We start from the raw sequence: 24,558 nt of genomic DNA, 5'->3' as shown, positions 1-24,558 counted from the left end.
TAATTTGAACACTGTACTGTTTTCTTAGAGGTCTCACCTAGCAGATTTGCTTTCAAAACTTGGACTATTTTGTAATTTTAAAGTGGTAATCTATTTAATATTTATTATTTATTTACAGCATTTATATACCATTTTTCTCACCCCTAGGGGGACTCAATATTGGTTTAGAAACATTAGTTATTTGTTGATCCTTTTCATCTTTGACTAGGGTAAGAAACTATTCAATGCATCTGGTGATCAGTTAAAGCTTTACTTAATTAATCCAGCAGTCTCCATTATTTTCAAACCTAGCCATCACTTGTAACTCTAACTCAAAATATGGGGCACACGTTTCTCTATTTTTTTCTATAGTATGAGCAGATGTAAACGAGGAAAAAAACTTATGTGTAGGAAGGAAGCAATTAAGATGCAGCTTGCTGTGCTGGAATAAGAAAAAAATGGCTGCTGAAGTTTCATTTTCCATATTGGTTGAGAGGTTGTGTCTTTCTTTACATTTCATATATTTTCCTCTTATATATCTCCCTTACAACAAATACACCACATCCCCAGAAAACTATGTTAGTGATATTAACACATAATAAAACCAACAGAATAATCAGTATGGGTGGAAGGCACTTTAACTGGTGAAGCTTGAATTAAAGCAGACTTTTTTTTGGAGGTTATTGCATTTGGGTGTGTTACTAATATAGAGAGTGACAATGAAAATAATAAATGTGGGTTTTTTCTTGTAAAAATAACAACTTTTATGAGTAAATATTTTTTATTAGTGAAAAGGGTGCCTACTGTATATATTCATGTATATATTTATAATATTTCATCAAAAATCAACTCCAAAAATCTAGGTGAATTTATTCATGGGTCACTGGCCCTGAGGCAGCACTGGCGTTTTGCCTTCTCTGTGGAATGACACTCAAGTTATCCAAGAATCACATAAAAATCCATAATTTTGGCCCCTGAATTCTGCCTCCAACTTGTACATGCATATATATGATAGATTGATATACTGGTAGTAAAAAAATGTATTCAAATATAACCATTTTGTTAATTGATTAAAAGACAGATGGGTGAGCAAATAAATGTTCTTGAATTAACCACCAACCTTACTTTATCTTGCATTTTCAAAAGCTTTGAATGTACTATGCTTGTTAAATGATGCCTATGTTTTATCTGTGAGTCTACATCTCTGAATTTTTCAGCTGTGAAGATACAGCTACTGACAACACAATGATAAATCCTTTCAAAGGTTTCCAATTATGATCCTGTATCCCTAATTTAGATAGCTTTATCTAATGGTTTGATGAGCTTGGACCAAACTGTCAATTGAAAAATCTTTCCTCCAGGCCTTACTGGAACATTATTTAAACTATTATGTTTATTCATATCATGATCTGATCACCATGCTCAATATATCCCATATGCATGGGGGTATTGGGGTAACGATACAAAAGGTTTGCAAGGGTAGATCCTCTCTCACTCAGACTCAACGCCCCCCCCCCCCCCCCGAATCAAAATCCTGGCTATGGTACTGCCTCTAGTGGAGCTGCTAACTCAGCTAAGTCTGGAGACTTCCAGCAGCAATGTACAGCTGCCATGAAAAGTACAGATGCTCCACGTACAAGCCTCAAGGAAGCTTTGTCAAAGAAACTATAAGCATCTCCCATTCATCTTCCACTGCTCTTCCTGCACGTCACAAGCTGGAAGCAAGTATTTCCTGGGACACGAAGTACTAAGACAGAAGGTTTGCAGGCCTTTGGTTTCTAGAGGGCTCACCTCCTGCTATGTATCAATGTAGGGGAATTAACGTAGCAACAAAAGAAGAGAAAAGCAGGAATTGCTTCCGCCAGCCAGTGTGGGTGGTAATATCATTTAGCAATTTGTTTCAGTCAAGGCAGAAGTAAATAAAAGATGACGCCTGTTGATCACAACCAGAAATGGAATATTAACTGGTATATTCATTTTAGGTTAGTTTGATAAGATAGATATCTCTTTGGAGTGCTTCAGTCTGAATTTCGGCTTTGTCAAAGGGGTTGGACTATATGGTCTTGCGGTTCCTTCCAGATTATATTATTCTAAATGAATTGTAATGATCATCAGAACTCTCCTTTCAAATACAGAATGAATGCACTTAATCTTTATGGAAAGAGGCTAGACTGCAAAATAATACTAGTAAATAGATAGAATATGCAAGATATATGGGATTCTCACTTTAGCAAGAACTCACCAACATAAGTGGGAAAGCAGGACTGTGAAACAAGCTATTTAACTTCTACTACAAAAGTCCCAAATGGCAATTTGCTCCAGTTCTAATGATTGCCTCACTTACTGACCGACTTAATGGAAGGGCAATGGTTAGGATGCCTTGCACTGTGCTAGATACCTGGAATTTGGTATATATATAATCCAAGAAACTCTCTAATTATTAGCAAAGTCTTTAAAAGGGAAAAACTTACAAGAATCTCACAAATTTTGCATCCATGGCTTTTAAAAATTCCAAAAAGTAAAGTTTGATTTTGCCATTTTATATAAGATATATCATTTTATTATGCTATTGTTTATAATGGAAAACGTGCATCCAAGAATTTTGGTATCCACTGGAAGTCCAGGAACCAAACCCTGAGGGCTCCCTGTAATCCCAAATGGAAGATGTCAATCCACATTCAATAATGTAGGGGGCAATTGCAAGACAAATCAGAAAGAGGAAAAGTATTCCACTTCTGTAATTGAAGCGCTTCTAGATGAGCCAGAAAATCATAGCTAAAGATGTACTGTTGGAGGAAGATATGCTTTTAAAGCTCCATCCATGATAGGACAGTAAAGCACAAACACTGACTAGTTTTATGCATTTGTGGCATTATGTTTACAGCAGAATGGAGGCCAGTATTTCATGCCAAACACACAAACTGCAGAATTAATGCAATTTGACACCACTAACTGCCAGTGTCATGGCTCAATGTTATGGAATCCTGGGAGTTGTAGTTTGCTAAGATATCTGCGCTCTTCCAGAGAGACAGAAGTGAAGTCAGTTGCTTCTTCAGGCCAGCATTTGGTGAAGGTGAAGGAATGTGTTTTTCCAACAAAGAAAGGAAACAAAATGAATCTACAGGGTGTTCTCAAAACTGCCATACATAGAGGAAATGGGAAATTCCAGCTGAAATGTACTTTTATTTACAAAATTTTACAAAATGTTTGCCTAAACATCTCTGTATGTTGGTGACCACTTTCTATACACACACCGTCAAAATATTAAAAATATAAAATATTAGTTTATTAAATATTTCCTATTGTTGGAGGCTTTGGGGACACACAGAACTACACTTGCCAAGTTCAGGCTTCACTTACCCTTAGAACACAAGCTCAAGGCCTGCAAGTTGAATCTGGCCTGCCATGTAATTTATAGTGACCCTTCAGGTGCTGGAGTACAATTCCTATATTCCTCATCATTATGCATCATGGCTAGAGCTGAAGGGAGTTGGGATACAATAACATCTGGAAAGCTGCCATTTGTTCTGTTTTAGTCATGATAGTGGGGTTTGAGTTTAGATATAAGGCTTATGAACATGATGCCTTTAACCTTTCCCCAACTTCAGAGCCACAAATCTCATAAGGTAGGGTCTGGAGAACAAGCCCTATGAGGAGTGCCTTAAAGAGCTGAACCTGTTTAGCTTGCAGAAGAGAAGGATGAGAGGAGCCATGATCACCATGTATAAATATGTGAATGATGCCACAAGGAAGACGGAGTAGGCTTGTTTTCTGCTGCTTTGGAGACTAGGACTCGGAGCAATGGTTTCAAATTACAGGAAAGGAGATTCCACTTGAACATTAGGAAGAACTTCCTGACTGAGATCTATTCAAGAGTGGAACTCTCTGCCTTGGAGTGTAGTGGACACTCCTCCTTTGGAGATATTTAAACAGAGGCTGGATGGCTCTCTGTCAGGGTGCTTTGGTCGTTCTCTTCCTGCATGGCAGGGGGTTGGACTGCCAGGCAGTCTCTTTGAATGCTATAGTTCTAATGGCCTCATCACACTTGAGCATTTATCCACTTTAATAAAATAAAACTTTATTTATATCCCGCCCCCTCTCCCTAGGGGACTTGGAGCAGCTTACAACAAAAAACGTAATACAAAAATAATGATGAACATGAAATACATTAGAAATTAAGACAAATGATAGAGTAAAACATGAGAAGAAAATAAATCACAAAACATATTAAATATAATTCAAAATATAAACCATAATTAAAATAGTTACTAATTATATCCAGTAATACAATGAAGGCATCCCAGAGTAAGCTTTACTTGACAAAAGCTATAAAATTCAGTTAAAATTTAATTCAATTTGAGTCCTTTATTGTACAAATTACAATTCACTGTTATCAAAAGCCTGTTTCCAGAGCCATGATTTCAGTTCTTTTCTGAAGCTCATAAGTGTGGGAGCTAGTCTGATCTCCTTCCAAAGCCAGGGGCCACCACTGAGAAGGCCCTTTCTCTTGTTCCCACCAGCCACACTTGTGACAGGGCTGGAACTGTGAGAAGGGCTGCTCTAACTGATCTCAGGGCCTTGACAGTTTCATAGGGGGAGATGCAGTCATGCAAATAGGCTGGGCCCGAATTGTGTCATGCTTTGTTGGTCATAACATGCACTTTGAATAGGGCCCGGAAACAGTAGAGCTGTTGCTTTATTGGTATGCTCCCTGTAATTGGCTCCTGCTAAGAGCCTGGCTGCCAATCTTTGTACTAGTTGCAGTTTCTGAGTGCCACACATAGAGTGGATTGCAGTGATCCATCAGAGATGTAACTAAGGTGTAGATTACTTTAAATCAGTGGTCCACAAGAACTAAAATAGGGTCTATGGCCTCACCATTACTAAACCATGTCAACAAGAGCAACTGGTCTTGTGAAACCCTCTTATAGTGCCGAGGCTTATTAAATATGGTTTTTTGTGGGTGAACAGATGGCATATGTTCTGCATCAGAAACTAGAACTGATGTGGTCTATCCAATGCAATATTCTGAATCAGCACCCCAAATAATCAAACTGAATCTAAAGTTGACCAAAAACTGATTTGTTACCCTTTTGGTACTAATGTTGAAGAATGGTCCCTGGTCAAAGTGGTCCCTGGTCAAAAAAGTTTGGGAACCACTGCTTTAAATGCTGTGACGGCCTCCTGCATAATTCTGAGGTTTGCAGGGGTTTTTTTTTGGGGGGGGGGACTTCAACCTGCTCAGATATATAAACCCCACTTTCTTAAGTTTCCAATAGACTTCACAACCACTGAGGATGCCTGCCTTAGATGCAGGCAAAACATCAGGAGAGAATGCTTCCAGAACATGGCCATACAGCCCAGAAAATTCACAGCAACCCAGACAAGAGTTCTTTCTCCCACCTTGGGCATTTCACAGATATATAAATCTCACTTGCCTAGTTTCTAACACACCTCACAACCTCTGAGGATGCCTGCCATAGATGCAGGCAAAACGGTAGGAGAGAATGCTTCTGGAACATGGCCATACAGCCTTTTGGTACTAATGTTGGAGAGTGGTCCCTGGTCAAGTGGTCCCTGGTCAAAAAAGGTTGAGAACCACTGCTTTAAATGCTGTGACAGCCTCTTGCAGAATTCTGGGTTTTGTAGGGTTTTTTGGGAGGAGGGCTTTAACCTGCTCCAATATATAAACCCCTTTCTTAGTTTCCAACAGACCTCACATCCGCTGAGGATGCCTCTCATAGATGCAGGCAAAACATCAGGAGAGAATGCTTCTGGAACATGGCCATACAGCCCAGAAAACTCACAGCAACCCAGACAAGAGTTGTTTCTCTCACCTTGGGCATTCTACAGATAAATAAACCTCACTTGCCTAGTTTCCAACACACCTCACAACCTCTGAGGATGCCTGACATAGATGCAGGCGAAACGTCAGGAGAGAATGCTTCTGGAACATAGCTATGCAGCCTGGAAAACTCACAGCAATGCAGACAAGAGTTTTTTTTCTCACGTTCCACAGATATATAAATCTCACTTGCTTAGTTTCCAACACACAACTTCTGAGGATGCCTGCCATATATGTGAGCGAAATGTCAGGAGAGAATACTTCTAGAACATGTTCCATACAGACTGGAAAACTCACAGCAACCCAGACAAGAGTTCTTTCTCCCACCCTGGGCATTCCACAGATATATAAACCCCACTTTCTTAGTTTCCAACAGACCTCACAACCTCTGACGAAATCCACCATAGATGCAGGCAGGCAAAACATCAGGAGAGAATGCTTCTGGAACATAGGCATACAGCCTGGAAAACTCACATCCACCCAGACAAGAGTTTTTTCTCACCTTCCACAGATATATAAACCTCACTTGCTTAGTTTCCAACGAACAACTTCTGAGGATGCCTGCCATAGATGTGGGCAAAACATCACAAGAGAATGCTTCTGGAATATGGCCATACAGCCTGGAAAACTCACAGCAATCCAGAAAAGAGTTTTTTCTCACGTTCCACAGATATATAAAGCTAATTTGCCTAGTTTCCAACAGACCTCACAACCAGTGAGGATGCTGCCATAGATGTGGGCGAAACGTCAGGAGAGAATGCTTCTGGAACATAGCCATACAGCCCGGACAACTCACAGCTTCTGGAACATGTTCCATACAGCCCGGAAAACTCACAGCAACCCAGACAAGAGGTTTTTTTCTCACACCCTGGACATTCACAGATATATAAACCTCACTTGCCTAGTTTCCAACACACCTCACAACCAGTGAGGATGCCTGCCATAGATGTGGGCGACACGTCAGGAGAGAATGCTTCTGGAACATGTTCCATACAGTCCAGAAAACTCATAGCAATCCAGAAAAGAGTTCCTTCTCCCACCCTGGACATTCACAGATATATAAACCTCACTTGCCTAGTTTCAAACAGACCTCACAACCTCTGAGGATGCCTGATATAGATGCAGGCAAAATGTCAAGAGAGAATGTGTTGTTCAAGGCTTTCATGGCCGGAATCACTGGGTTGGCAACATGTTCCAGAAGCATTCTCTCCTGACAACACATTCTCTCTTGACGTTTCGCCTGCATCTATGGCAGGCATCCTCAGTGGTTGCGAGGTCTGTATTCTAGGTGGCCCTCTGTACTATCCATTAAGGCTGGGCTGCAAAGGGAGCTTGGGTCAAGCAAGAGCGAAAGGGGCGCTCAACCTTGGCGCCAAAAGGTGAGGCGGGGGGGGGGGGGGGAAGGAGAGGGAGGCCGGGTCCTTCCTCGGCTGACTTACCTTCGGGGTTGGTGCTGACGAAGACCCGCACGCTCCTCCCGCTGGGCGCCAAGTGCGAAGGCAGCGCCGAGAGGTTCCCGGAGAAAGCCGCCCGCCGCAGCGCCGAGTCCCGCGGGGAGGGCAGCTTGCCCGCGCCCCCCGTCGGCCACATCGCCGCCGAGGAAGGAGAAGAAGCCGCCAGAGCCGCCAGGCCGCCTCCCTCCGCCGGGCTGGAGGTCAAGGGGACGCTGCTTTCAGGCGGAGGCGGGAGAAAGCATGCCCGGGCTTTGCCTCAGGGAGGCATGGCAGCCCCTCCTCAGCCTCAGCCCGCTCCAAATGCGCCGCTACTTCATCTGGGTTGGCCGGCAAACCCAATCAGAACGAAGGGGAAACTCCGAACCACAGAGAACTACTTCTCCTCCTCCTTCTTCTCGGCGAAGTTGTGCTTTGAGCCCCTCGCAGCAAGATATTTTATAGCTTCCACACAGCCCCCTCCTCCCTTTGCATCTCTCCTTGTCTCTCCTTCACAGTCGGTTCGGACAATACAGGAGGAAACGGCGAAGGCGGGCTTTGTTTGGCGGGGCGATGAAATATTCAGGAAGGTTGTCCTTGTTCCTCGCCTCCGCCGGGGAGAAGAAGGGCTGCCCCCCAGCCGCAGAGCATCCCCAGCCCCGAAAAGAGCGGAGAAGGGAGAAGAGAGGGCGATGCAGATGCCTCAGCAGCAGGCAGGCGGCAGATCTTGCCGCGCTCTTGAAGGGATGGGATGTTCCCCACAGAGAGAGAGAGACAGAGACAGACAGAGAGACAGACACGCGCGCGCGCCGGCTCTGGCCAGCCCAGCAAAGCAGCGCTCCCAAGGATCTCTCTGCACTCGCTCTCTCAAAGTTTGAGCTGAATAGCTTGACAGCTCAGCTCCCTTCCTACACACACACACACACTGTCCCCATCTACGCCGACAACGTGATGTGGCGGGAAAAAAAAGCCAATGGGATGTTCTCCTGCATCAATGGGAGTCTAGTGTCTAGATCCAGAGAAGTCATGTTACCCCTCTATTCTGCCTTGGTTACACCACACTTGGAATACTGTGTCCAATTCTGGGCTCCACAGTTGAATTCTGGGCACCACAATTGAAGGGAGATGTTGACAAGCTAGAAATTAGAATGTGTCCAGAGGAGGGTGACTAAAATCAAGGGTCTGGAGAACAAGCCCTATGAGGAGCAGCTTAAAGAACTGGACATGTTTAGCCTGAAGAAGAGAAGGCTGAGAGGAGACATGATAGCCATGTTCAAATATGGGAGAGGAAGTCATAGGGAGAAGGGAGCGAACTTGTTTTCAACAGCCCTGGAGACTAGGACGTGGAACAATGGCTTCAAACTACAAGAAAGGAGATTCCAACTGAACATTAGGAAGAACTTCCTGACTGTGAGGGCCAGGCATGTAGCGTGGGGGGGGGGGGGCTTGTGTGGCTTCAGCCCCCCCCCCCCCCCAATTCTCAGGGTGGTCTGCAAGAAGGCCTTACTGGTACATTATTTAAACTGTTATGTTTATTGATATCATGATCTGATCACCATGCCAGGCATGTAGCCGGGGGGGGGGGGGGGCTTGAGGGGCTTCAGCCCCCCCCCCAAATTCTCATGGTGGTTCGCGAAAAGGCCTTATTGGTGCATTATTTAAACTGTTATGTTTATTCATATCATGATCTGATCACCATACTCAATATATCCCATCTGCATGGGGGTATTGGGGTAATGATACAAAAGGTTTGCTAGGCTAGACCCTCTTTCACTCAGACTCAGCCCCCCCCGAAACTCAGCCCCCCCGAAACTCCCCTGAAAAAAATTCAGCCCCCCCCCCCCCAAACGAAATCCTGGCTACGGGCCTGCACCATGCTCAATATGCCCTCTACATTGGCCTTCCTCTGTCGGTGATCCAGAAGCTCAAGTTGGTACAAAATGCAGCTGCTCGGCTTCTTGCGGGAATTCCGATGAGATGCCACATAACACCAATCTTACTACAGCTGCATTGGTTACCAATTGAGCACCGGATCACTTTCAAAGTGATGGTACTCACCTTTAAGGCCTTGCATGGTCTAGGACCAATGTACCTGAGGGACCACCTCACCCCTACCAACCCCAGAGATCCCTCCGTTCTGAGGACCAAGATCTATTGGAAGTCCCCAGTGTCAAGACCTTGCGTCTAACAGCAACCAGACGCAGAGCCTTCACAGCAGTGGTACCATCACTCTGGAATACTCTGCCACCTGAAGTCCGTGCCTTGCGGGACTTACCAGCTTTCCGCAGGGCATGTAAGACATACCTGTTTCGACAGGCTTTTAAGGTTTGATATTGCTGTTTTTAAATTGTTTTAAATTGCTTTTAAATTTTGTTAGATTTTAGCCATTCTTGTAAGCCGCTCTGAGCCCCAGGGGAGTGGCGGCATATAAGTTCAAATAATAAATAAATAAAATATATCCCATATGCATGGGGCTATTGGGATAACAATACAAAAGGTTTGCTAGGGTAGATCCTCAGCCCCCACAAATCAAACTCAGCACCCCCGAATCAAAATCTTGGCTACGGACCTGGTGAGAACTGTTCAGCAGTGGAACTCTCTGCCCCGGAGTGCTGTGGAGGCTCCTTCTTTGGAAGCTTTTAAACAGAGGCTTGCTGGACACCTGTCGGGGGTGCTTTGAATGCAATTCTCCTGCTTCTTGGCAGGGCAACCCCCTGCCAAGAAGCAACAAGACTGGTTGGCCCATGAGGTCTCTTCCAACTTTATGATTCTATGATGATTGCTTTAAGCTGGGGTGGCTAGACCACCATAACAGCAAGCGGAAGAAAGCCCTTCCTGCTCTGCAGTGTGTGTCATCAAAACATCAAACTGGATTGTCTGTGTCACATGCAAGCCAGTAGCCAAGGGGGCAGATCAGGGAATCAAACCACCCTAAAATGTTTCAGATAAAAAAAAAGTGATTTCCTCATGGATTTCCAAAAATCAGAGTCCCTCCAGAACTACAAACACTATCTCGACCACATTTTGATTATTCACACTAGCATTACCTCCCTTTCTATTAATTTACATTGTAACAGAAGCAATACACTATGGTCATGGTATCCTTGAAGTGACTGGCTTGACTCTGAAGGAGCTGGGGATGGTGACGACCAACAGGGAGCTCTGGCGTGGGCTGGTCCATGAGGTCACAAAGAATTGGAAGTGACTGAATGAAAAAACAACAGCATTACCTCCCTTTCTACCAATGTACATTGCAATAGAAGCAATTACTGACACAGTGGAAATGGCTATAGTGGAAGCTGCCCAAATGTGGTGTTTTTTTCATGTCAGGAGTGACTTGAGAAACTGCCAGTCACTTCTGGTGTGAGAGAATTGGCTGTCTGCAAGGACGTTGCCCACTGGACGTCCGGATGTTTATGATGTTTTACCCAAATGTGGTAGCCAATAGGCAAAGCAGTACAGGATGGAGGGAGGTGGGATTTGGCATAGATTGCGGGGTGGGGTGGGGGTGGGGTGTGGAGTTGGTGTCAGGATAGATTTGAGAAACTGCAAGTTGCTTCTGGTGTAAGAGAATGGGCCGTCTGCAAGGACACCCGGATGTTTGATATTTTACTATCCTTGTGGGAGGCTCCTCTCATATCCTTGCATGGGGAGCTGGAGCTGACAGAGGGAGCTCAACCCTCTCTCCCCAAATTTGAACCGCTGACCTATCGGTCAGCAGTCTTGCCAGCAGAAGGGTTTAACCCATTTTTCCACTGGAGACTCCTGGATTGTAGGTGAAAACTGAGGAAACTATGGAAACTGAGGTGTCTACCACTGGTTCATATCTAAGCCATGCCAAGGAAACAATGGAACAGGAGCAAAGAGAAGAAGTTGTGTCATTGTTAGACCTTTACATGAACAAGACTGTTTCTGATGACCAAGTGAAAGCTCAATTTGTGCAAAATCCACAAACCCCATTGCCAGGATATGTATTTCCTATGGATAAGAAGACACACCTAAATTTTCAACCCAGATTTCCCAGGTTGGCCTACTCATTTCAGCAGATTTCCCAGGTTGGCCTACTCATTTCAGCAGATTTCTCTGGTTGGCCTACTCATTTCGGCAGATTTCCCTGGTTGGCCTAATCATTTCAACAGATTTCCCTGGTTGGTCTACTCATTTCATGTACAAGGTGCACTCTGTAAGTATGGTGTGGTGTCTGGAGGAGAATTTGGGGGTAAAGGTGGGTATTAGAAGCTTGGTACATTGGTTGCTAAACCATTTGTGTGATGGGAAAACGCAACAGAAGTCTTCAATAGACATCAAAACACAGGGTATCATCAGAACAACTTGTGCTTGGCTGAAAATATCTTGTTAATACACAATGGAAAATGTTTTGATGTAACCCATCATCATGATAAAGGAAATAAGAAGAAAGAAGAAGAAAACAGAAAGAAACTTCTGCCAGTTGTGGAAACTATTGTCCTCTGTGGCCAAGAAGAACCGGCTTTAAGAGGGAGCAAAGATTCAGGATCTGTGAAGAACCTATATATAATGACGGTAATTTCAGGGCCTTGTTGACATCTCCTGCCCGACCACTGGCCCAAAAAGTCATCTCAAGGGGGAAAAAGTTTCAATCCCTCCCAATTTTTTTTTTGTCTTCAGGCATGGGCTTTAAACTGGGGTGGCTAGATCACAAACTCTATAATAGCGAGTGAAAGAAAGCTCTTCATCATCACATCAACCTCGATTGTGTCAATCACAAGCCCCCCAGCTGAATCCAGCCCTCCATGTCATTTTATGTGGCCCTCCAGATGCTGGACTACAACTCCTGTATTCCTCATAATTACACATCATTTTATAAAAAATGTAATTGTTTTATTGCTTTCCCCCCACTCCTTCCACTCTTCCCCCTTGGGCATACTCTTTGAGCAATAAACTACAGCAATTACATTTGAAATATCATCATTACTCATAATTACTAGAGCTGATGGGGGATGTGATACAGGAACACCTGGAAGGCTGCCCTTTGTTCTGTTTGGTCTGCAGAGTGGGGTCTGGATTTAGCGACAAGGCTTGCAAGGATGCCTGACTTTCAAAGGCCTTTTAACCTTTCCTCAATCTCAGAGCCACAAGTGCCGGGTTGCAATTCTCATTTGTTCCCAGTACACCTAATGGATATTCAAAAGCTGTCACGCAATAACATTTGGGGACCCACATTGGGTAAAAACTAAAGAGCACTGGTCACTTTGTAAAAAAAATATAGCTGGCCCTCTGTATCCACAGATTCTCAATCCATGGCTTCTCTTTGAAGCCAGCCATAAGGCAGATGTGGCCCTTCATGGAATTGAATTAATTTTTTCAAATTTATTACATAGTTTTATTAGGTGATAAACAATGTGTACAGGGCTGGATTTGCTAGGGCCTCAGACATTTTCCTTTGCCATATTGACCTATGGTACCAAACTGCTGAAGGTGCAGCCGAACCAGAGCTGCCTCCACACTGCAGAATAAATGTAGTTTGATGCCACTGGAACTGCCATGGTTCACTCCTGCCAAACCGTGGGAGTTGTCTTTTGACATTTCTGCCAAATCGTGCTGGAGTCAAACTATGAATCCCAGGATTCCATAGCATTGAGCCATGACAGTTAAAATAGTCGCAAACTGCATTCATTCTACAATGAAGCTGTACCCCCAGTTCCACAAAAGACAAGAAAAAAGTTGGAGAAAACTTTTCAAGTAAGGTGGGAGTATAGAAAAATTAACATTATTTTTGTCTTGCTGTTAGTTTTATTTCATTTCCACCCATACATCATATATATATGAACTCTAAAAATATTTCTGGGGAGCCAAAATATTTTTAAGGGTTTAGGCTGGGCCTGTAAAGATCTAATCCAGTCTCGAAGGGTAGATTTGGGCTATGATAAGGTCCAGAGAGAGGGAGTTGTGGCCCTAACAGCCTTTTCCCTCTTGGCTAGCCTTCCTCCTCCAAGAGTAGTGGAGGGAGCTGTCCTCTCATCAGTGCTGAAGACAGAGTCTATGCCCTGCCTGGTTGACTTTTCTACAAGGAATGGATGGTAACATCATTTTTTTCAGGACTGTGCAGGCCAAGGATGTAGCTATCAGGGGGGAGAGTAAAATGAGGGCACTGACTCACTCAAATATGAATTGCCCCCCCCCCCCGAAATGTTCCTTTATTCCCTACATTTCTAGAATTACAAGGAATGATACACTGAAGGTGCTTCTGTAGACTGTAGAATTAATATCAGAGGTAAACACCAATTTTATTTTGTCATGTAATAATCACACCTCTTTTTACAACAAAGGATTATGTGAAGAAATGTGGTATATGCAATGATATTTTAGCATGCCAAGTTTCCTGTGAGTTGGCAAATGTATAAGAAGTTTCCTCGTAAGGTGTGTGACATATAAAAACAGCAATACATGGGGGCTGTTATTCATTTCTGCAAATAGTTTATAATTTCCAGACTAAGATTTTTCATCTATATTATCATTTATTTATCTTAACTGTATTTTAATTGATATGTTTGAATACTTCTGTAAGTTTAATGCCTTTATAATATTTAGCTCTTTGTGGTTTAAACTGTAATATGTTTAAGTGTGGGCCAGTTTGGACTTCAATGGCCATTCAGTTTCACAATGGTTTCACAATGTTTTCAATGAAAATGTTGTAGAATGACCACATTGTATGTCTACTTCTATGTGGAGTCCACAGCCAAATAAAAATCTAGGCAAGTAAAATGTCTTGCTCAGACCTTCAGAGTTAAATATGTAGGCTCAAAATCTGAGCTATTGCTGGAGATGCCAAAGGGGAGAGAGAATGTGTGTGTATTTTACATAAATCTATTGATCTTGTAAGGTTATTTTCCCCTTCTGGGGAGATGATTCAGAGTTCATTCTAAGCGTTGTCTACATATTTGCCTTTAAAATCATGACCTTAGGATACTTGTCTGCCATATAGAGTTTGATACTGAGACAGAAGAAGCCAGAGGTGTGGAAATGCTGCCTACAAGGACATTATTGATCCTCCCTAAAGTGCCTCCCCCAATATTTATATTATTGCATTTCCTCTATTCAAAATGCTCTCTGCACTGTTCAGGGACTGGGGAAAAAACATGGAAAATTGTTTTTGTTGTTTTGGCCTCCTGGGCTGTTTTAGACTGATGGAGGATTTTTAAAAAACAGGCACAATTCCAGATATACTTCTTAATTTTTTTTTAAAAAACTTACCTGGGGCTGGAATTACTCAAGGGGCCAAAACTTAGTAAAACTGAATCCTAGAGGGAACCATAAAAGTTTTAAAAAATCCAACAAGCCCAAAACCAAATCCCATGGAGGACAGCAGAGGGCATGGCATAAGAGGGAAATATAGCCCTGGACAGTTTCTCACTTGTGGTGTAGATAGATACCAAACATTGCAGTGATATATGTGGGAGTAAACTTAGTGGATGGATATCCAAGATCAAATTGCTAATTTATTTCTGGTTCAAGCAAGAACAGCAACAAAATGAAGAAAATGCATTTCTTGAAATCTAGATGAAGGGTTTTTTTTTTGAAATGTTTTATTATGGCAGACACTGGAAAAAGCATATTCTCTTATCCTTGCTGATGTCTCCTCTTGTTAATTTTTTATATTCTCCTTTTACTTTGGTCAATATTGAAAATATTGCTGTTGCTATTAATTGCTTTCAGATCACCAGAGACTCCATGAAAAAGAGACCTCTAAGAGTCTTCATCATCATCATCAGTTGCTTTTGAAAACATATGTTTCCTTAACTGAGTCAATCCACTTGCAATATATTCTTCCTCTTTCCATCTTGGCTTCAACTTTACTAAGCCTAATTACCTTTCCTAATGAGATATATCATCTCATGATATGCCCAATGTATGATATCCTTAGTTTAGTCATTTTGTTGTTTTGGCAGTCTATGATGTTTACAAAAGTTCCCTTCAGTACCCCATCTCAAATGAGTTATCGTCCAGAGTTAATTCTCTGAAAATACATAGATCTATAAATAAATATTTTAAACACTTATCTAAGGTGAGTCTGGGATTATGATTCAATAAAGCTGATGTTTGCAAAGAGGAAATAGATGTTGTGTGGCAGTTTCTTTCATCCATAGCCAACATATCTAGTAGACCTGTGCACGGTATTCGTTATTACCACTTCTACCATTTCTTTCATGTCTTCTGTTTCTTCCGAAGCATGAAACAGGAAAGCCCCTACCCCACGCGAATATCTGCCTAACCCAAAAAGCTGCTTTCATGTGCATCCAAACTTGCTTCCTTGCCTTGGAAAGAGAGTGTGTATGTGGTGGGGTGTGCAGGCAGGCAAGTCCAAAGCTTGGCTGCAGGCATGCTCCACGTCTGCTTGCATGCCCCGCTACACACACACACTCTTGGAGAATGTGATGGGGTATTCAGGCAGGCCCAGAGTGCTCCTGCAGCTGAGTGCCTCTTACTCTAGAGTAAGATGTGCATGCACTTTCTGGACCTGCCAGCATGTCCCACCACACACACTCTCTCTTTCCAAGGAGAGTGTGTGTGGCAAGGCATGCAGGCAAGCCCAGAAAGTGTGCACACCTGCCAGTGCCAACAGCCAAGCGCCTCTTAGTCTAGTGTAGAAACAGCAGGTCCCAGGTAAGAAGAATGCATGCCAGGAAGGGGAACCAGTGGGTAGGAAACCCCACACCCATAATGGTCCAATTTTCGGGCCTTGAAATGAAAGAACAGAAAACAACCCTCCCAATTTTGGGAGGTTTACAAAAAGTGGATGGGGCCCCCAATGAAAGCCAGGACATGAAACAGGACAAGTTTTACCCCAAATGCACATGTCTAATAGCCAGTGGGGAGGGATGTTGGATATTTTCCCCCAAAATACATTTCCTATCTGGTTCTGAAGTATTGGATACCAGTCTCTGTAGCATATGCATAAGTCATAATATTTTCCATTAAAGCAGTAATGGGAGAAGTATCATCAAATAATCCTTAACTAGGTGGTCATGATCTTTATATAGCCTTTCTTTTAGAGAGCTCCTTTTTGAGAGCTCCTATTATGCCTCTTTGTGATGTAAAATGAGGGGGAAATGGGGCCGGGGGGGGGGTGTTGTCCCTCAAACTAGTTGTGGCTTTTATTTAATTTTGTAGATCTAAGGCAAATGATCAGATGTGTTGATATTGTCTCTATATTTTTAAACTTTGTGTTATTGTGTAGTTGCATTCAGCTGCGACTGTTGCTGACACATGTTGTCAGCAACAAGTCATTTGGTGTTCAGAAGTGGTCTGAAAGTAGTGACTCAGCTTTTGCCTGGAAGCACAGCTTCAGTTGTGCCTTACATAATTTAACTGAAGATATCATGTCATTTGCCTGTGCTTCTTCTTAAAGTTATTATCAGAATAATATGTGAACTGTTGGAATACATACAAGACTTTAACAACACCTAGAATTTTATTGTTGCTGTATTTAGTTGCTCGAAACAGAGACTATATTACAATTGACCTCATGAATAAAGTGTGACAACTATGACCATAACCTTAATCTATCTAAAAAAAAAAAGGATGTTATTAGTCTAGCCACTATTTTTTCAACTAGTTAAAATAACCTTTAGTTCCTTCCAGGTCATGATGCTGCCTACAAGGAACAAAATATCCTAATATGCTTCTGCCATTTCTTGCAACTTCGTGTTATACATTAATACAATTTAGATTGTGAAGAACACATTATGCTCTTGTAGCTATCAGTTATGTATGCTTTCACCTTCAGGGAACTGTTTCTGTATTGACTTGTCAGTTGATGAAGCACCAACACAAATAGTATAGAAACCCTGTGCAGCATGCTTCAAGGAACTCACGTAGAACACTGACAAAGCTTATTTAGCTTTATAGCTGTGAAGAAGCTTTGTTTTGTTAGGAAGGGGAGATAACAGGAAATAAATGTTTTCTGGGATTGGATCTTCATATTTCTAGATCTAAAGGCAACCCTATTCAAGGTTAGAATATTGTCACAGGCAAAACAGATTGTCTGAGGTGCTACATTGGGAAATACAGCATTAAAGACATAGCTATGATGTCTTCAGATGTTTCCAAAAATCTTATAATTTTAGCCTCATGGCCCCTCTCCACAGTGCTGCCACTTATTAAATAGTTGAGAGTAGTTAACAGTGTTATAACTCCGGATTGTGACCATAAATACTGAATCGAATGCCAGTCATAATTTATATTTCCCTTGTGACCATCCAAGATTTCAGTTGGACACAATTGAAAATTACTTTCACATATGCACATATACAAGGCTCCTCCAAACAGGGCAAATGTGTCAGGAAATTGTATCCGTTGGTATATTTCTTGTTTTTTAAAACAATATAAATGATGTCCCTGTTGCCTCAGACCTTTTTCTGCTAATTCCCTGCACCAACTGCAACATTTTATTCTCATCCTTCAATGGTTTTCTGTTTGATTCTGAGACATAGGGCACATCCAGACTGAGTAAAAAGACCAGATAGTCCAAGGTTTTATTCCTTTTCTTTCCAATTTTATTTTGGAGAGTTCTACTTGTTTTGTTTGCTCCAAACTATTTCCTGCTAGCTCTTGGTACAACTAGAAGCTTTTTTTTTTTTTTTTTTTACAGTTTCTCAGGTTGGTTTATTGTAATTAAGTGTAAAATTGGGAATAAATTCTGGGACTTTATTGCTTGGATGCCCCCAAAATTGAACAAAATGTTCCTTGCTTGTTTACACCATATCAAAATGGATTAGAGATTGGATGACACTACAAAAGACATTACAGACAGAAAATTAGATAAGAACAAAGAAAAACTCTTAAATTACCTAACAACAGCAACAAAAATTGTATATGCAAGGAATTGGAGAATAAAAGCGATACCATCAACCCAACCGCTCAAGCAGGGAGCTTTGAGATGGTTGAACAGAAGCTCTCCAAAGCTCTAAGTGCTCTAACTGCCTATTACAGGGAAAATCAACTGATCCCTAATCCATCTAAAACACAGACATGTGCCTTTCACCTTAAGAACAGACAAGCATCCCGAGCTCTGAGGATTACCTGGGAAGGAATCCCACTGGAGCATTGCAGCGCGCCCAAATACCTGGGAGTCACTCTGGACCGTTCTCTGACCTACAAGAAGCACTGCCTGAACATCAAACAAAAAGTGGGCGCTAGAAACAATATCATACGAAAGCTGACTGGAACAACCTGGGGATCACAACCAGATACAGTGAAGACATCTGCCCTTGCGCTATGCTACTCTGCTGCTGAGTACGCATGCCCAGTGTGGAACACATCTCACCACACTAAAACAGTGGATGTGGCTCTTAATGAGACATGGCGCATTATCACAGGGTGTCTGCGTCCTACACCACTGGAGAAATTACACTGCTTAGCTGGTATTGCACCACCTGACATCTGCCGCGAAGTTGCAGCCAATAGTGAAAGGACCAAGGCAGAGACATCTCCAGCTCATCCTTTGTTTGGGTATCAGCCAGCACGACTTAAATCAAGAAATAGTTTTCTTAGATCTACAGAGACACTCGCTGGAACACCTCAGCAAGCGAGAGTTCAAAAGTGGCAGGCTCAAACCCAGCACCTCAATCCGTGGGAGATACCAGATGAGAGACTCCCCCCTGGGCACACAGAAGACTGGGCGAGTTGGAAGGCACTGAACAGACTGTGCTCTGGCACCATGAGATGCAGAGCCAATCTTAAGAAATGGGGCTACAAAGTGGAATCCACGACATGGGAGTGTGGAGAAGAGCAAACCACTGACCACCTGCTGCAATGCAACCTGAGCCCTGCCACATGCACGATGGAGGAACTTCTTGCGGCAACACCAGAGGCACTCCAAGTGGCCAGATACTGGTCAAAGGACATTTAATCAGCTACCAAGTTTGCAAAATTTGTGGGTTTTTTATCTGTTTGTTTGTTTTGTTCTGTTAGAAATGTAATACAATGTTCTGGTTGCGGATGACACGATAAATAAATAAATCAACCCAACAATGGTTAGTCAAAATTCTAGAAATAAGGAATATGGAGAAATTGACACAGTTATTGACAAAAGACCAAGGAACTTTGAAGAAAGAAACAGACTGGAGTCTGGTGATCATTAGATTTTGGGGAGGGGGGGGGAGCCTTGTTGTGGAAACAAGGATTGGTGATAAAACTTCAGTGGAGAATTTCCCTTCCAAGAGATAGATTTCTCTCACTTCCCGTTGCCTCAGCCCATTCTTAACTATGAGTCATTGTACATCAGATGTTTGTAACTAGGGGAATGTATATTCAAGTTTAATGAAATCCTGAAAAATTCTACTGCAGTTCCAAGAAACTGCTACAAAGAAACTTATAAACTAAGAAAATGAAGAAGTGGGCACAAACAACTGGCCACAACAACCAGCAGAAACCAAGAACCTATGCCCAAAGAAATCATGCTTTTTTTAGATCCTGCAGTCATATGAATGTGAGCTGAGAGCTGCTGAACTTGTTAGGGGTTAATGCTCTCATTCCGTTACAGCCCATGTGACCAAATCAGCAATGCACCCATGAGATCCTGATCATGAAATGAGTGTACATATATTTATAGCAATTTTACTTTCAAAATCCTGTTAACCACCGAAAACTGCGGTTAGTTGTGGGAGGGAAGAAATAACCACTGATTAGTTATATCTGGGGTTATATATATCTTAATGCTATCATGCTCCCAGCTGATGCTCTAAACCACACGCATAAAACGCAAGGCCCATAGACTGAACCTGGACTGCTTGTCATTTCAAGTGGCCCATGAGGCTTTCAATGCTAGGGCAACATAATTACATGTATACAGTCCTACAATTACAAATGGCTCTTTGAAGGCAACCATAAGCCTGATGTGGTGAAAATGTTTGACATCCCTGATCTAAACTATAATGCTTGCATTATCGGAACCTGGTAGTTTAATATCTGGGATATATGACTGATTTAAAAAATAATTAATGCAGGTTGAGTACCCTTTATCTTAAATGCTTGAGACCATCAGTACTTTGATCTTTGATTTGTTTCAGCTTTTGGAATGCCTGCATTTCAATAATGAGATATACTCAGGTCTAAATACAAAATCCATTTACGTTTTATATATATCTTATAGACGTAACCTGAAGCTAATTTTATACACAGCATTGTAAATAATATTGTGCAAGAAACAAAGTATATCCACTGAAAGTAAAGGTATCATTATCTCAGCCATCCATGTACACAGTTCTGGATTTTGGAATATTTTGGATCTTGGAATTCCTAATAATGACTGCTCAACCTGTAAATGGAAGCAGGGGAAGTTATTTTATTTTTTTCAGCATTCCTCTTTGTTTTTGTGTGTGCTTTATAGACATCTGCACTCATAGTCTCAGTGCTTCAATTCTGGATTGTGAAGTCCATTGATTTCTGGCTGAGATGGTGGTGCAGAGCCTACACAAATGAAATTATCATTATGAGAAGAGTAGCCATGTTAGTCTTATTGCTGGAGAGTCCACGGGGAAAATGTGTCAGCTCTTAGATAAAAAGTGTTGAAGATGCAGATTCTGCCCTCATTTTCCCAGGTTCTTTTTGAGTCATCAAAGGATTTCCGCTGTGGAAAATATTTTGATTGAAAATTTTAAACACAGAATGCCAGGAACTCCACTAATAGAAGTCATAGGATACTCTGATCCTCCCCTGAAATCCAGAGTAAACCGCAACAAATGTAAGAAGCTGTGCAACTTCATATTCTGAAAGTGGCCACAGCTATTTATAACACCATTCTACTTTCCCTAGGTTTGGACAGCTTGGGGACAGGGGAAGGAATGTACCTTGCCTCATTAAGTTGGCATTTGTGGTATCCACCATGCGCAGAAAATGGTGCTGGAGTGATGAAATCCAGAGTGACAAGGTGGTTGGAGAAGAGAACAGGTAAAGAAGGGAACTATTTTTTCCCTGCCATCTCTCGCATCACTTTGTCACTCTGGCTACTGAATGGTGTCCAGCACCATTTATTTTTACCTGGTGGCAACTGCAAAGACCAGATTAGCAGGGGAAAAGCTAAAAGTTGCACTTGAGCAATGCTGAAGGTGACGCCTTTCTCCATTCAATTGTGACAGGAGACGAAACACAGGTACATTATTATGACCCAGAGACGAAGTGTCAGTCTATGGAATATCAATACAAAGACTCACCCCAGAAAAAGAAATTCAAGCTGGAAAAATCATGGCAACGGTGTTCTGGGATGCAGTTGATGTTATCCATGCTGGTTTCTTTGAATGTGGAACAACAATAAATTCAGAGCATTACATCACAACACTGCGAGTTTTGAAATGACGGCTAACAAGGGAAATATTTTCCTGCAGAATGACAATACCAGACCACACACCTCACATGCCACCACATTAGAACTTCAGAGACTGGATCTCACCACCGTATGGCACCCTCCATACAGTCCAGATTTAGCACCATCTGACTTTAATCTGTTCCCGATAATGAAAGAAAATCTGTGGGGACATCATTATGCTTCTGATGAAGACGTTGAGAGAACCGTGAGACACTGGTTGTGGAAAGAGTGTTGACTTCTTCCATGACAACTTCAGAAAACTTGTTCATTGTTGGCAGAAATGTATCCAATTGTGTGGTGATTATATGGAAAAGTTAATAGTGGTAGTTAAAGAGCACGTTCTAAAGATTATTTCTGCATTTGATTTATTCAATATTCCCATCCAAACCCAAGTAACGGAGGTGGAGGCATTACTTTTCATTCAACCCTTGTATTTTAAGGCTGGGGGGGGGGGGGTTGGAATGGCCCCATTCCAGCACAGAAGTTACCACGCTGGAATGGGGACTGCCCCCTGGGAAAGCCTGGGCCTTTGGGAAGGGTGTGGGGGCTTAAACCCACCTTGGAGTGAATTTCTTTAACCTGCTCAGAAGCAAATTTAAGCCTTTTCTGGAAGTGCCCTCTGGGGTGTGTAGCTTCTAGCAATGCTGACGGAGGTTACACTCCACATTACATTGGTTGGATATCTTGGGCATTCTGCTTTTAATGTTTTGAACTTCCAGTTTTAATGTTTTGAATACCACTTCATATAATGTTTTAGCATTTCAAACTTCTGGTCTGAGACCATAATACAATTCATTCAGTCATACTGATGCAGAATACCCAATTCTGGATAAGTATGACTTTTTCTGGCCAGTGAAGATGCACTCCTTGAATGTGATCCCTCTAGGGACAATCATCATCATCATCTTTATTTTTACCCCACCACCATCTCCCAAAAGGGACTCGGGGCAGCTTGCAGAGACTTGTAATGTGACAATACACACAGTGCAAAAAAATACAAATACATCAATACCAAAAGTAAAAACATAATTTACGTTATCAATATATAAAACAATAACACAATAAAATCAATCAACCCTAAAATAAACATCGATAAAACACCTGATGGTGCAGTGGGTTAAACCACTGAGCTGCTGAACTTGCTGACCAAAAGGTTGGTGGTTCAAATCTGCAGAGTGGGGTGAGCTCCTGTTGTTAGCCCCAGCTTCTGCCAACCTAGCCGTTCAAAAACATGCAAACATTAGTAGATCAATAGGTACTGTCTTGGCAGGAAGGTAACAGTGCTCCATGCAGTCATTCTGGCCACATGACCTTGGAGGTATCTACAGACAACGCTGGCTCTTTGGCTTAGAAATGGAGATGAGCACCACCCCTCAGAGTCAGACACAACTAGACTTAATGTCAGGGGAAACCTTTACCCTTACAGTACCTTTAACCTACTGAAAAGCTTGAGTAAAGAGCCAAGTTGGAGGGTGGGGGCCAACCTAATTTTAACATTGATAAAATTGTTATACATCATCCAGAGTGTATGGGTTAGAGGATACTATCAATATAATGAATACAGGAGAATATATTCTAAGATTTGAAAGAGATGTGTGAATGATTTTCCTATGTCAACTAGTCAAAAAAATTGTGAAAGCATTATATGCATTATTTTGTAGTGAAGTTAACAGGGAGCATAATAGTGCTCTTATCTTGTAGTGCTGAAATGCAAATAGGGGAATATTACCCTTTCATATTTAAGATCTAACATGGTTTGCCAGTTGGCAGTCATACAAGCAATGTTATTTCATCTTCACCTTTAAAGAAAATCTGCCTTATCTTCTGTAACTGCTGCTGTGTTGGTAAAATGTCAAATGGAGTTGTTGTTGCTGTTTTCCCTTTTCTGATTTTAAAAAGAAATGTGGCTATCTAAAAACGCTCAGTTCCCTTATAGTAGTGTTTTCAATCTTCCTAATGTCACGACCCCTTAATACAGTTCCTCGGGTTATGGTTACCCCCAACCATAAAAATATTTTCCTTGCTACTTCATAACTGTCATTTTGCTACTGTGATGAATACCCGATATACCCAAATTTGAATACTGGCAGGGTGGGGGGGTTGATTTTGCCATTTGGGAGTAGTAGTTGCTGGGATTTATAGTTAACCTACAATCAAAGAGCATTCAGAATTCTACCAATGTTTGGAATTGAACCAACACAGAGCCCCAATGGCCAGCAATACTATACTATATACTATATACTATATACTATATACTATATACTATATACTATATACTATATACTATATACTATATACTATATACTATATACTATATACTATACACACACACACACACACATACTGGAGGTCTTTGGGGAAAATTCACCTTGATTTGGGAGAGTAGTTCACCTACATCCAAAGAGCGCCTATGACCAACAAAAAATACTGGAAGGGTTTGGTGGATATTGACCTTGAGTTTTTGAGTTGTAATTGACCTACATCCAGAGAGCACTGTGGACTCAAACAGTGATGAATCTGGACCAAACTTGGCACGGATACTCAAGATGCCCAAATGTGAACACCGGTGGAGTTTAGGGAAATTAGACCTTGACATTTGGGAGTTGTTGCTGCTGAGATTTATAGTTCACTTACAATCAAAGAGCATCCTGAACTCCACCAATGATGGAATTGAACCAGTCTTGGCACACAGAACTCCCATGACCAACAGAAAATTCTGGAAGGGTTTGCTAGGTGCCGACCATGAGTTTTGGAATGTTAGTTCACCTACATCCAGAGAGCAGGAGGAAGGCTTTTGTTGGGAGGATTTGCCATCTGTTTCCATAAAGCAAGAGAAGGACAGGTGGAGAGATCTTCAGCTTTCTCTACCAAAGAGGTTCCTAAGACCATCAGAAATATGTGTTTTCTGATGGTCTTTGGTGACTCCTCTGAATCCCCCCCCCTGAAACCCCCCCAGGGGT

The 24,558-nt window shown here is 42.1% G+C and overlaps 1 protein-coding gene across 1 annotated transcript in view; it reads right to left on the bottom strand.

Annotated features, from left to right (window-relative positions):
• The window catches only part of NWD2 (NACHT and WD repeat domain containing 2), a 78,091-nt gene extending 69,945 nt beyond the window's left edge, over positions 1-8,146 (bottom strand). The window contains exon 1 of the mRNA XM_060777837.2: positions 7,264-8,146. Within this exon, the coding sequence (XP_060633820.2) occupies positions 7,264-7,414 (151 nt within the window). The 5' untranslated portion in view covers positions 7,415-8,146. The remainder of the gene's footprint in view (positions 1-7,263) is intronic.
• Positions 8,147-24,558: the final 16,412 nt, after the last annotated feature.

The sequence above is a fragment of the Anolis sagrei genome, chromosome 5 (genome assembly GCF_037176765.1).
Source record: "Anolis sagrei isolate rAnoSag1 chromosome 5, rAnoSag1.mat, whole genome shotgun sequence".
Lineage (NCBI taxonomy): Eukaryota > Metazoa > Chordata > Lepidosauria > Squamata > Dactyloidae > Anolis > Anolis sagrei.
Note: the sequence above shows the minus strand (reverse complement) of the source record. Positions and strands in the feature narration are given on the sequence as shown.